We start from the raw sequence: 14,011 nt of genomic DNA, 5'->3' as shown, positions 1-14,011 counted from the left end.
CCACTAGGTTCACTAAAGAGCAACAAATCCTCTTAGCTACTGAGCCAAGTCTCCAGCCAGTCTTTTTTTTTTTCTTTTAATAAAAAAAAAAAAAAAGGGGGGGCTGGAGAGATGGCTCAGAAGTTGAGAGCCCTTGCTGCTCTTTCAGAGGACCTGAGTTCAGTTCCCAGCACCCACATGGTAGTTCACAACCATCTATAGTGGAATCTGATAACCTCTTCTAGCATATAGTCATACATGCAGACAGACGACTCATATACATAAATAATCATTTTTGTGTATGGGTGTTTTACCTGAATGCAAGCCTGTGGTAGCCAGAAGGACATCAGCTCCCCTGGGACTGGAGCTACAGTTGTGAGCCACCATTGTGTGCTGTTCAAATCTGTGATGGTCTTTTAATAAAAAACCCATAGTCAGATATCGTGATGAAAGCTGAAAAGATCAGAGAAGCAGAACAGCCAGCCACTAGCTTATCGCTACAAAATCCTCAGCCTAAAGAGAGTGAGTTCCTGTTTCCTCACACCTTATATACCTTTCTCTGCCCAGACATCACTTCCTGGGATTAAAGGCGTGTGCTTCCCAGCACTGGGATTAAAGTTGTGTACCACCACTGCCTGACCTCTATGTCTAATCTAGTGGCTGACTCTGTCCTCTAATCCTCAGGCAAGTTTAAGGGTACACAACATATCACAATTGTGGGTGTTGGGAACTGAACCTAGGCCCTCTAGAAGAGCACCCAGTGTTCTTAACCACTGAGCCATCTCTCCAGCCTTTTTTTTTTTTTTTTTTGCCTTTTAAGTTTTTAAAAATTTATAGTGTATATGCATGCAGTAGAATAGGGAGTCACTGCTCTCTCCACCTTCATGTGGAACCTGGGATTGAACTCAGGATACAGGCTTGTGTAGCAAGATCATTTATCCACTGAACCATCTCTCTGGTCCTAAACTTGTTGTCCTCCTGCCTCAGCTTCCTGAGTGATGGGGTTATAAGGTAAGTACCACCATGTGCAGCTCTCCTACACCTTTTTGTTTTGAGAAATTAAAAACCTTCAGTAGTAGTATTAAATTTTGTGTTTTAGAGTCTATGTAGCACAGGACAGACTCATGATTCTTCAACTTCAACCTGCCAAGTACTGGGTTACAAGCATGCGCCATCACACGCTGTGTAAAATCGGTATGTATCAGTGCTGCCTCCACCCTTGAGGACCCTAAAAGCCTGGCAGTCTCTACTAATAGCCAGACACTTTTCCTAGGGCAAGAACAGCACTGTTCTAACCCTGGGCAGGCTATGCAATGACCTTTTGTAAGGCTCTCACTAGTAGGAAATAGCAGCTACCAGGCATGAAGATGCAGCTCTGCTACTCAAGAGGGCCAAGCTCAACTATCTCAAGTTCAAAGGCAAAGTATTTAGTGAGATACTAGCTCAAAAGAAAGGTAAAAGAGCTGTGTGGTAGCACATGCCTTGGATCCCGGTACTCAGGAAGCAGAGGCAGGTGGATTTCTATGAATTCCAGGCCAGCCAAGGTTACAAAGTGAGACCCTGTCTCAAACACACAAAAAATTGGGGGTGGGGCAAGACTACATGTCTAATCCCCTGTGTAATACACACATGCACACTCATACACACACACACACACAAAGAATCAACACAGCAAGGTAGACAGGACAGCATTTATTCCCATTTTACAGATAAGGAGACAAACTCAAGACAGCCTAGGTGATCACCCCACTCCGGGCCACAGGTCAGTGACTTGGCTGATTCCAGAACAGACTTCTGACTTCAGTGGCTCAGCATTCTTGGGTTCCCTACCTTCCCTCTGCAGCCATGACACCAGTTACTTCTCAAAGCCCACATTCAAAAGCAAGTGAAAGCCTTTCCAGCTGCTTCTGACAACCAAAGTAGACGGGCCCCAGACCCCACATGCACACACAGCATAAGGCAGAGCTGTGTATCCAGAAACCCAAATCTCTATGTGGCCATACTGCCCTCAATATGGCTGATCTCATCAGAAACCTGAATCCACAGTGGAGAGCCGAGTGCAGAAAAACAAAAGAAATTCAATTTTTTTGTCAATTACTTCTAGTCTGAGTTCTATTTATTGAGAGCTTACTCTGTCCCAGCTATTTGACTTGGGACCCAGAACAAGGCAACAAGAATTCTGCCTTTGTGAAGCTCATGTTCCAATGCATTCTTCAGCAATTCACACACTAGTACTGGAGGCCCAGTGCGGAGCATTTATTTGCCCAGTGAGGGCTGGGGCTGGGGCTGAGCAGGAGAGCCTTTGCCTAGAATCTCCCAGTGAGGGACTGAGGCTGAGCAGGAGAGCCTTTGCCTAGAATCTCCCAGTGAGGGACTGAGGCTGAGCAGGAGAGCCTTTGCCTAGAATCTCCCAGTGAGGGACTGAGGCTGAGCAGGAGAGCCTTTGCCTAGAATCTCCCAGTGAGGGGCTGAGGCTGTGGCTGATCGGGAGAACCTTTGCCTAGAATCCCCCAGTGAGGGGCTGTGGCTGTGGCTGAGCAGGAGAGCCTTTGCCTAGAATCTCCCAGTGAGGGCTGGGGCTGTGGCTGAGCGGGAGGGTCATTGTCTAGCATTTCCTAGTGAGGGCTAGGACTGTGGCTGAACAGGAGCCATTGTCTAGCATCTAATAGTGAGGGCTGGAGCTGGGGCTGAGCAGGAGAGTCATTGTCTAGCATCTCCTAGTGAGGCATGGGGCATGGCTCAGCAGCAGAGCAATTGTCTACCCCGCAGAAAGCTCTGGGTTCCATCCCCAGGACTGCAAAATGAAAAGCAAGGAACAATCCTTAAGTGCCAACGAGACTGATGAGCCACATAGTCCTACATCAGTGTTTGGTCCAGTTCACAGTGGTGCCTCGTTTCAAAGTAAGATGCCAACATCTAACATCTCTGAAACTGGCAACTTTGGGGAATTCTTAAACAATATGTAGCAGCTACCAACCATGATGCATCCATGACACATGCCCAGCAGCCCACTGCAGTCTCTACCATTTCTTCCCATCTCACCATCAGGTGACCCGCCCAAGTCCCACTTTTGCTACACACTCGACTGGCACTGGAGCAAATACATAGCCAAACAAGATGGTTTCAGAAAGCACCAAGTCATACAAAAGAAAGAAAAGCACCAATGTAACCAATAGGACAGGATTGGTGGAAAGGGCTACTTCGGATGGAGTGTTTGAGGAGGCAACTGCCTGGAGTCAAAGTCACAAGGACGGAACACACCGACAAGTCTGCCAACAGAAAGGAAAAATGCTTGCAGCACACAAGAGGGACAGCCCATACCTGGAGCCTGTCAACTGCTTGGGTTAGCAAAGAAACAGGAAGAATGGGGTGGGCTGGACCATCGCAAAGAAAGACCACAGGAAGGGCAAAACTTCAGTACACTATGCAGGCCAGAGCGAGCTCAGGGTTTTAGTCCAGGAATAGAGGGAAGCCTTTGAAGGGTTTTTAACTGGGAATGGCATGGTCTGATCTGTTTTATGTTTTTCAAAAGCTGGCTAAACTATGTAGGAAAGTGACGTGAAATACTGTGGCTGGAAACAAAACCCTGACATACAGGAGGTAGAAGACGAGGATGGTAACAGAAGAGACGGAGACAGCAGCTGCTGCAGGCCGTCTGGATGCAGCAGTGGTGATGGAAGGAGAGGGTGCCGACAAGGGAGCCATCAAGGTCAACTTCAGGGTCATGCCTTATTCGAACATTCTGATGCGTTGAGGACGGCTGCAAGAGGCCCTCCTTTTAAGCGAGAGATCAAAACTAACTGAGATGGGTACTTTATGCTAGATTCAAGCCCTCCTAGATTCCTGACCTGACACCTTCCTTATCCCTTGGATCCAAGCAGTCTTACAGTTTACATGTCTGAGAGCCAAATCTCTCTCTGGGTGTATGCCACTTCCTCCCCATGTCAACACCAGCCTCTGCAGCTGTGAATGAACCAAAAGCACTTCACAGACACCAGCCTCCAGGTCCTTCCCACCACGTGGATCTTTGGCAGCAGATCCAGTCTTGTTTGTATGTGTTAGCTAGCATCACTAGCTAGTCCCATGTAACAGGCACTGATGTGTTAAGTCCACGAGGTCTCCCACAGAGAGGAGTGCCATGTTAAGATAGCATTACTTCTCAAGGCACGGGAACCAAACCACCACATTCAACCAAGATAATGAGCAAGCCAAGCCCCAGGAGCCTCAGCCTTCCTGAGGGTTGTGATTCTTTCTTATCTGGTTGCAGACCAAAGTTTATCTGAGAGTTAATGACACTGGACAGCACTGTTGTGCTCCATGCATGGGAACTTTAGAATGCTCTTAGCTTCACAACATCTTTTCAAGAAGGCCACAGAGAGCATCGTTCCCCATTTTACAAATAAGAAAACTGAAGAAATCCAGAGCAAAAAAATCTCTAGTCAAGGTCTCTCTCCATATGGAGCCCAGGAGGTCCTGGAATTCACTAAGTAGTCCAAGCTGGACTTGAACCCCTGATCCTCCCGCCTTTGCCTGTAGAGTGCTGCGATTATAGACTAGTGCCAACAAAGACCAGTCCTTAATTATTTCCTGCTGGTAACAGGAGCCTGGTCCAGGTGGAGACTCACCTTGCAGCATTATAAAACACATTCTGCACCCTTATACAACAGCCACCTTGTTCTCTGGTGTCCCTCAGGTTTGACCTGACACTCACAAACTTCTTTGGGTGTCAGGGTCTTTTGCCACACAGTCAAAGACTTTGCTCTCTCTGTCTCTCTTCTCTCTACCCCTCTTCTTAGTGCTGGGTGAAGACAGAATCCACCCTTGGGCCTGTGAGAAAACAGCACCTTTCAGTCTGGGAGGAGTCAAACAAGAAGAGAGAGAGAGAGAGATCTAAGTATGCAAGAATAGTTTCAATGGGAAAAAGCAGGGGCCACCAGGAAGGGAATTGGGAGGTTCCTCCAGGTCTCTACCCCAGGGGCACCTGGGAAAGAGTGGCAACCACTGGGGCAGGCAGAGCCATCCAGGGCCAGTCACTTCTTCAGGGCCCCCAGGCTCTTCAGGACCTCCTGGGCCTGGACCAGCTGTTGCTGCAGCCTCTGGCGGGTGCTCTCACTGGAGGCCCGCTTCAGGAGGCCCTGCATCTCCTCCACCACAGCCCGGTGGCCTGGGGTATTGTGGAAAAGCCGCACAGCACGGTCCCCACAGGAGGCCAAGAAGCGACCAGTGATGTCAAAAGTCAAGTCAGTAATGCACTCCCCGTGGACAGACTCGAAGCACTCCTCCTTCTCCCCACGCCTCGTGTTGAAGAGATGAATACTGGTGCCAGTGGCCAAGGCCAGGACATGGGTGTCAGGGGAGAGCGCCAGGCGGCAAGGCATGGTGCTTGCCTCTTCAAAGCGGCCTGTCCTTAGCAAGTAGGGGTCCTGCTGCTTCTTGTATTCCACATCTGTGTCCCACAGCTTCCATGTGCCATCCTTGGAGACAGAGGCCATCCTGTAATGTGGGAAATCACAGCCAGAGCCTCAACAACCCCGGCTTGGAAAGGCACTGGAGCAGCCCAAGGGACTGCAGCTAGAAGCCAAGTCAACAGCCTGCTGGGAATCAAGTCCGCCACCCTTCTCAGACCTGCGCCCAGACCTGCAGCCCAGCTGGGCCCACTGCTCAGCCCAGCTTGCTGGTTCACACCTATAATCTCAGCACTGGGGGCTGAGGCAAGGCAGGAGGATCAATGTGAGTTCAAGGCCAGTCTGGGCTACCAGGTGAGACCCTGTGTCAAAAAACACAAACAGGACAGAATAAAAAATTGCCAGGTAAGTCCACACCCATATCTCAGTACTTAAGAGAGAGGCAGGTGGATGGGGCCTTCAAGGCCAGCCTTGGCTAGCTGTACCAAGTAAGACCAAACAACCAAAAGAGCAAAGGAAAGAAAATGCACGGATGTACTCACCTCCGAGAGTCATTGGAGAAAGCGAAAGAGTGGACAGAGGCAGAGTGGCCCTTCAGCTCAAAGGCTCGCAACACCTCCTGGAATTCCCCTTTCTTCCCGAAGCAGACCTCCCAGACCTTCACATCTGGGGTGAAGCCACAGGAACCCACAAACCTGTCACATAACCCACACGCTTAAAATTCACATGTTAAAGACATCTTGTTCCTAACAGATCTTAGCCATCTCTCTTTGGAGAAACAGCACCTTGTGATACTAGGCATGGATCTAGGGTCTCATAAATACAAGGTAAGTCATCTACAGCTACAGCCCAGCTTCTAATTTTAAAAGTGTTTCCGTGTCAGGCATGGAGGTATAACCCTTCAATTCCAGTTAGTCTTGAGGCTGAGGCAGGAGGATCTCTAGTTCAAGGCCTTCCTGGGCTAACAGAGTAAACAGGAAGGCAGTAGAGATAACTTAGCAGGATCTTGTCTCAAACTAAAATTAAAATTAATATAATAAGACTGGGTGTGGTGATGCATACTTTTTTTTTAAAGATTATATTTATTTATTTGTCATGTATACAGTGAGTGTTCAGCCTGCAGGTCAGAAGAGGGCACCAGATCTCATTGTAGATGGTTGTGAGCCACCATGTGGTTGCTGGGAATTGAACTCAGGACCTCTGGAAGAGCAGCCAGTGTTCTTAACCTCTGAGCCATCTCTCCAGCCCCGGTGATGTATACTTTTAATCCCAATGCTTAAGAGGCAAGAATAGGCAGATCTCTTGTGAGTTTGAGACTACCCTGGTTTATATAGTGAGTTCCAGGCTGGCAAGGTCTACACACTGAGATCCTGTCTCAGAACAAATAAAACCAAACCAACAAATATTTTTAAAAGGCCTGGTATGGTGGCACAGCCTTTAATCCAAGCGGTCATGAAACAGAGCAGGCAGATCTCAGTGAGTTCCAGGCCAGTCAGAGATATACAGTGAGCACTGGACTCAAAACAAAACAAGTGGAATGAAGCCCATGATGAGGGGCTTCCGATGTGCAGTGCTTGACTGTTTGCCTAACATGCACAGCGCTCTGCTTCCCACCCTCAGCACTGCAAAAACAAACACACTGTAGGGGAAGAAACAGACACCAGGACTATGGGGGCTTGTGGGAAATCCTTCCACGCTTTGGAGAGCCAGGGCTTACCTCCCGGTGTCCCTACCCCATTTCTCAAAACTGCCTCTGCGCTCTACCGTGTCCTTACCTGCTACATGGGGAGATAACAGCGTAAGTGTTGTTCATCTGGTTGGTATTGATCGTGGCTAGCACCTGACGTTTCAGATTCCAGATGAGGATCGTCGTGTCACTAGAGGCTGTCATGATGAACTTCCCTGATGAGGAGCGGAAAGCTGTGAGGCCAAGGATATGACCAGACCAACTGTCACCTCCCAAAGAAACAACGAGGAACTGCTCTAAGAAATATGGCTCTTACGGACTCTAGGGAAGCACAGGGCCAGAGCTCTTTGGTCACAATGATGCCAGGCAAAACTCAGGCACTATCAACTCCTTCAACAAACACAACTCAGAAGGGCACGAGCGCGCGCGAGATGCAGGTGGAGGTACTTGTCACCAAGCCTAATGACTGGCGTTCAACTCCCATGTGTTGAAGATTGAGCTGACTTCTACAGGTTGTCCTCTGACCTCCACATGTGTGCTATAACATACACACACACACACACACACACACACACACACACACACAGTAAAATGGGGTGGGAGGCCTGGAAAGATGGCTCAGCAGTTAAGAGCACTAGCTGCTCTTACAGAGGACATGGGTTTAATTCCCAGCACCCACATGGCAGCTTGCATTTGGCTGTAACTCTAGTGCCAGGGGACCCCACGTCTTCTTCTGGCCTCTGTGTGCACTGCATGTAAGTGGTGCACAGACATACATTCAGGTAAAACACCCACTACATAAAGTAAAAATGAATAAACCTTTAAAACAAAACAAACAAAGAACAAGTTATGATTCAGGCACTTTCTCATGCCTCGAGTAAGCTCCACCCACTAGACTTCCCTACCTGTGTCAGCAATGCCGATGTTGACGATGGGCGCTTTGTGCTTTTTAGGGAAGTCCTCTGGGGTGGCTGTGAAGGTAAAGCCCCCATCTTCTCGCTTGGCCATCTTAAAGACACGGAGGGTGTCCCCATTGGCCAGCCAAACAATGAAGGCTCTAGAGACAGCAAAAGAGAGGTCATTTTCTTACCTGGCCAGAGGCCTATGTGTTCTAGATCCTACAGAAAATCAAGATTGCCCCTCTTGCCCTATGGTATAGTCTTACTATAGATCTCTTGGTTCAAAAAAAATACTTTTTTAAACTTTAAACATGTTTGTGCACCACATGCCTGGTGCCCTTAGAGGCCAGAAGAGGACATAGGCTCCCCCTAAGACTGGAGTTATAGACAGTTGTGAGCTACCATGTACATGCTAGGAAGTGAACCCCAGTCCTGTGTAAGAGCAGCCAGTCTTCTTAACCCCTGAACCATCTCACTCCAGCCCCTCAAAATCTCATAAAAAATTATTCAGAGGGCCAATGAGATGGCTCAGCAGGTTAAAAAGCACTTGCTTGGCAAGGCTAATGTGACTTAAGAATACTCAGAAACACGTATAATAGCAAGAAAAAAAAAACCCAATTTCTGCTGTTCTCTGGCCTACACGCACAAAAAGCAAAACAAAGTATTTCAAGGACAGAGATGTATCTCAGTGGTAGGCTTTGGGTTTGATCCTTAGCACTAAAACATAAAAATACCCTCCATAAATAGGAGAGGCTTTGAAACTGGGCAGTGGTGGCACACACCTTTAATCCCAGCACTCAGGAGGCAGAGGCAGGAGGATCTCTGTGAGTTTGAGGGCAGTCTGGTCTACAGAGTGAGTTCCAGGATAGCCCGAGCTACACAGAGAAACCCTGTTTGGAAAAACAAAACAAAAACAAAAATAAAACAAAAAAAAAGAAGAGGCTTTGAGACTTAAGGAGAACAGAAAGCCCTGAAAAGTCACAAGACTCATAAGGTCCCTTCCCAAGGTCATAGAACTAGTAAACAAGGACTGGCAGGAGAAGACTATGCTGGAGCTGCCTTATAGCCCAATCCGCAGCTTCAAGAATACAGCTTTTCTGAGTCAGTACCTACGCTGGGGTGGGCTTTTATGATTTGGCTCCCAAAGAGTTGTTCATGTTCTTTTGTTTGTTTGTTTTCGAGACAGGGTTTCTCTGTGTAGCTTTGGAGTCTGTCCTGGAACTCACTCTGTAGACCAGGCTGGCCTTGAACTCAGAGATCCACCTGCTTCTGCCTCCCGTGCTCTGATTAAAGGCATGAGCCACCACTGCCCAGCCTGACCATGTTCTTTTAAGCATCCTCTTACCCATATTGCCGTAAACAACCCCAATAAACTCACTGGTTTGCCAAGCTACACATGATACCATCACTCTTTGGTCTGTTGTTGATGCCCTATCTAGGGTAAACAGATATTTGTTTCCCTGAACAAAGGCACTAAAGCCACACTGAATCCTAGAATCGGGGAAACTGGGGCAGAAAGCCCACAAGTTCAGGGCCAAGCTGCATTACCTAGTGAGAACAACATAGCAAGGCCCTGTGTCCTGTCTCAAAACAACCAGCAAACTAAAACCCAAAAAGCAAGAAAGGCTGAGGGTATAGCTCAGTAGTAAGGCCTTGCCAGAATGTGAGATTCCAAGTTTAGTCCTACACTACAAAAAGAGGATCCTCATAGCTTTGGTTCCTTTCATTTCTAGAGCGTAGGGCTTCCAAAATTCACGGCAAAGCTAGATTTCGGAAATTCAGGTTGGAATAATTTTTCCCTCCCTGCTTCCTTCTTACAGAGCAGAACCTCCAAGGGCCACAGGAGGTGCCCATACTATACGGATGCTCTCTTCTTTATGTCATCTCAAGGTAGACTCTTAGTCCCTCCTCACTAACCCCCAACTGGACTTGGGAAGGCCAAAGTTAAGAGCTGGGCTTTTGCAGGCGAGCCTGAGGCTCTGTCCTGTCCCACCTGCAGTCAGGGCTGAAGCGCACCAAGGTGGCATGGTCCAGCTCCACATTGGCTCTCATGCTGCGGTGCTCCCGCTGAAGGAAATCTTTGGTGCTCCAGATTCGGACAGTGCGGTCATCTGCACAGGTGACCAGGTACTTGCCATTGCTACTGAAGTCCATGCAAGATATATTCCCACTATGGCTCTAGGGAAAAGAACGCAGGAAGTATAAATGAGACCCTCTCCAGTGGACAGGAGGATGAACCTAGGGCTGCCACTCTGTGGCCCTGGTGCCTGAGTGACGAACAAGCTGAGGATAGAAGAGGATAAGCTAGTCCTGGTAATTCAGTTCTATAATCCCAGCTACTCAAGAGGCTGGAGCAGTAGGATCTCAAGTTCAAGGCCTGCCTGGGCTACAGAGAAAGTCTCAAGCCAGACCAAGCAATTTAGTGAAACTATCTCAAAATTAAGAGCAGACAAAAATAAATAAAAAGTAGAAAGTGGGCTAGGATTGTAGCCCACCAGTACAGTGGCTGCCTAGAATCCCCCAGTAAGGTGCTCAGCTGCAGAGCACTTATGTAGAATCTGCCAATCAAGGACTGGAGATGGAACTCAGTGGTAGAGTGCTCATCTAACATGCACAAGGGCCTGGATTCAATCCTCAGTACTATAAGGGAAGGAGGGAGCAGAAGGGCCAGAATGGGGTATGCCTACTCTCCTGATAAGTAAGAGGTATATGTAATGTGCACAGATTACTACAAAGGACAGTCTGTGGGGCTGTGGGTCTTCATGCACACATGCTGCACATGTTCAGTGCCCAGGAGTACCAAGTACCTTCAATGCTGCGGCCAGAAGGCGGTGGGTAAAGCTGTGTTGCTGAGGCTTCTCCTTACGAACCCGATGGTTATGTTTCTGCTTCTTGGATCCTGACTTCTTGGATTCGTTTGCTTCTTGGCCTAGAAGGAAGAGTCATGTTATTTATCCATACACTCACTCAGAAGCATCTCCCAAGTGCCTAGGACTGCCTAGGCTCTGGATGGAGCACCAAGACATGAGCCAGAAAGGGCCTTTGTCCTTGAGGAGAGAAAGTGATGTGTACAAAAAGATGCTTGGGAGGTCAGGGGGGATGCTTCAGTAGGTAAAGTGCTTGCTTTCCAAGTGTGAGGACACCCAGAACCCACATAAAAATGCCATGAATTCTTCAGAACTCAGGAGGTGGAATTCAGGAAGGTCCCCAGGGCTCTCTGGCCAACCAGCTTGACTTAATCATGAGCTCCAGGTCAACATGGGACCTTGTCTCAATGGAAGCAACTCGTGTTCCTAATGATACACAAAGTTGTTTTCTGATCTCCATGTGTACAAGATGTATGTCCATCCACCCACATGTTCATTTAAAAAGGGGGTGGAGGCTAGGAATATACCTTAATGGTAGAGGGCTTGCCTAGCATATGCAAGGCCTCAACTTCAAACATAAAAAGGGTGGCTGGAGAGATGGCTTAGTAGTTAAAAGCATATATTGCTCTTTCAGAGAACCAGAGTTTGGCTCCTGGTACTCAAATCAGGTGACTTACAACCAACTCTAAGTGTAGTTCCAGAGACTATGGCACCTTTGGCCTCCAAGGATACTTGCACAAACATGGACAAACAACAGACATACACACATAATTTTAAAAAATGTTTAAGCTTTTTTTTAAAGGCTTAGAAATCAGACTTGAGTTGGATTTGGTCTTTATCACTGAGTGATCTTTTCTTCTGTTGTTCTGCTAAGGGTACACACTCTACATCCCCAGCCCTCCAAGTGATCTTGCAGAGGCTGCTGAGTCTGCACAGCACCTCTCTGAGTTTACACAGCTGGGTGGGTTCACAGCTTGGCCAGTGTAGTGTGGATTGTAGGCATGCATGCATGCCAACCTAGGGACCAACACACAAGGGAAACTGAAGGATCTGGTCTTGGATAAGTTATTTAACCGCTTCAAGTCTTGGTTACCTTAAAAAGATACTGAAACCAGACTTGGTGGTATGGGCCTATAATTCTAGCACTCAGGTGGTGGAGGCAGGAAGATTAGGAGCTGAAAATCAGACTGGGCTACATAGTGAGTTTAACTTTCCTTTCTCAAAAACAACAACAAAACAAACAAAAAAACAAAGGTCAAGAATTGAATGAGATAGTATAACCAAGTAACAAAAGCATTTCTACATTGATGAGAAAGCTCAAGAGAAGCCATGTAGCCACAGTGTAGACATGCACTTTTACTTCTGTCTCATTTACTGAACGAATTAAAAAGACTCCGAAGCTTATCAATAGCTAAGAGGAGTTCAGTGGACGTTCCTGCCGGTCAGAGTTGGCCGAAGAGTATTTTCAAATGACCCCCATTTTCCAACAGTAAACTTGGGGAGTGAACTGAGTTTCCGTAGCAGCCCCGAGGTCAGGGACAGGGGTTGGGGGGGTGGAGTGGGAGAGGAGGTGCTGTCCCAGGAAAAGTCACCTACAACCTAGGAGCCTAGCACCCAGAGTCCTGCCCCTGAGATGTAATGCAACCCGATGTCTGCACGGGAGGCTCATCTCACAACCAGGGAAACTGAGGTTCGTTGAGTCTCTAGGCTTCCTGAGACCACGCGGCGGCCGGGAGCAAAGTCCTCATGGAGTCACCGCTACCCGGTCCGGTATACTTACGGACGGGCTGGCTGGCTTTGTCCTCCTCGGCCCGCAGCCAGCCCCGGGCCACCGCCACCGTGGCCACTAGGGCCAGCAGCCCCACCAGCAGGGACAGCCCCACCAGCTCCGGCATCTGCGGCAGCTCCATGTCTGCAGGACCGCTGCCACCTCAGCCTACGACGCCGGCGTCCTCACGTCTCGGCGCACGAGGGGCGGGGGAGGACAGTTGGCTCGTCTCGAGGGGCGGGACTGGCCGGTGTGGGGCGTGGCCTGGTCCTAAGCGTGCCTCGGGAGGCGGGGCCTAACCGTTGCCGTGTCCTATGAGGAGGGACCTGGGCGGTTGGAGGGCTCGGCGGGGCGGAGCTTTGGCCGCTTGGGCGCCTCGAGGGCGGGGCCAGGTCGTTAGCCGGTCCTGGGAGGCGGGGCCGGGCGGTTGGAGCGTTCGGTAGGGCGGAGCCTGGCCGCTTGTGCTGCTTGAGGGGCTGGGCCCGGCCGTTGGAGGGCCCTGTGGGGCGGAGCCTGGTGGTTTGAGTTTCTCAAGGGGCGGGGCCTGTCCGTTGGCGCGCTTCCGACGGACCCGGCCTAATTACACATAATGTAGGGCGGAGCTCGGCCTTTGAAGCGTCTTGAGGAGCCGGTGTCGACCGTTTGGGTGTTTTGGGGGAATAGGACTGGTTTGAGTATTATGAGGAGGACGAGCTGGCCGTTGGTACGCTCTGAGGGGCGGGGCTGAGCGGCTCGTGCGCCCTGGGGGCGGGGCCTCGCCGGTTTGACTGAACAGCTTCACGTGCTCTGAGGGGCGGGGCCTGGACTTTGCGGCGCCTGGAGGGGCAGGGCCTTCCGGCTCTGGGAGGCGGGGCCTAGCGATTGACACGAAGAGGCAAGGCCTGGCTATTGGACTGTTTTTGAGGGGCGGGGCCTGAGGGTTAAAAACGGCTTTGATTGAAGCAGCGTCTGCCGGGTGTGTTCAGGCTGCAGACTCTGCCGGTGTTGTTCTCACTTCTCTTGATCTTTTATTAAAAGCTTTATTGCAGCATCGCCACACAGTATCCTTCCAAGGGACAGGGCAGAGGTTCTTATTCCCACTTTACCTGTGCTGCTGCTGGGGAAGTGAAATGCTCCACCCTCGGTGTGATGCAGCCCCGCAAAGACCTGAACAGCGAGGGTGTTGTGGAGAGGCAAAGGCGTGAGCATTAGAAAAAGAAACGGCTAGTAAGGTTGGAAAGATCTGGAGACCCCTGAGTGCTGGCTTCATTCCAGCACGCTGGTTATCATAGGAGGGCACTGGTTAGAAAGTGAGCCAGGGAGATAAGCTTAATGTAGAGCACTTGCCTAGCTTGTACAGGCCCTGGATTCGATCCCCACCGCTGAAAAGAGAACAACAAAACCAAAACATAAAATAGGCTGGAGTT

At 49.4% G+C, this 14,011-nt stretch overlaps 1 protein-coding gene across 2 annotated transcripts; it reads right to left on the bottom strand.

Annotated features, from left to right (window-relative positions):
- Positions 1-3,392: 3,392 nt before the first annotated feature.
- Tbl2 (transducin beta like 2) lies at positions 3,393-13,113 on the bottom strand. 2 transcript variants are annotated; one of them, XM_028860667.2, is made up of 7 exons: positions 12,618-13,113; positions 10,778-10,899; positions 9,964-10,148; positions 7,977-8,128; positions 7,160-7,286; positions 5,927-6,079; positions 3,393-5,472 (listed from the first exon to the last, which is right to left on the bottom strand). In XM_028860667.2, exons 1-7 carry the CDS (start codon positions 12,745-12,747, stop codon positions 5,010-5,012), a joined length of 1,332 nt encoding a protein of 443 aa, XP_028716500.1. In that variant the 5' UTR covers positions 12,748-13,113; the 3' UTR covers positions 3,393-5,009. The 2 variants fall into 2 exon arrangements, with proteins under 2 accessions (XP_028716500.1, XP_037054199.1); XM_037198304.1 differs by lacking the exons at positions 10,778-10,899; positions 12,618-13,113 and having other exon boundaries at positions 9,987-10,072.
- Between the last annotated feature and the right edge of the window lie 898 nt (positions 13,114-14,011).

Source organism: Peromyscus leucopus, chromosome 23, assembly GCF_004664715.2.
Source record: "Peromyscus leucopus breed LL Stock chromosome 23, UCI_PerLeu_2.1, whole genome shotgun sequence".
Classification (NCBI taxonomy): domain Eukaryota; kingdom Metazoa; phylum Chordata; class Mammalia; order Rodentia; family Cricetidae; genus Peromyscus; species Peromyscus leucopus.
This window is presented reverse-complemented; position numbering and strand designations above follow the sequence as displayed.

What these genes read in the sequence shown, in the direction of transcription:
- Tbl2 (XM_028860667.2), bottom strand. Translation starts at nt 12,747, where the DNA reads ATGGAGCTGCCGCAGATGCCGGAGCTGGTGGGGCTGTCCCTGCTGGTG. An exon ending in CATCGGCATTGCTGACACAG is followed by an intron (nt 7,287 to 7,976) that starts GTAGGGAAGTCT and finishes GCTCCTCATCAG; the next exon opens with GGAAGTTCATCATGACAGCC. An exon ending in GTTATCTCCCCATGTAGCAG is followed by an intron (nt 6,080 to 7,159) that starts GTAAGGACACGG and finishes GTTATGTGACAG; the next exon opens with GTTTGTGGGTTCCTGTGGCT.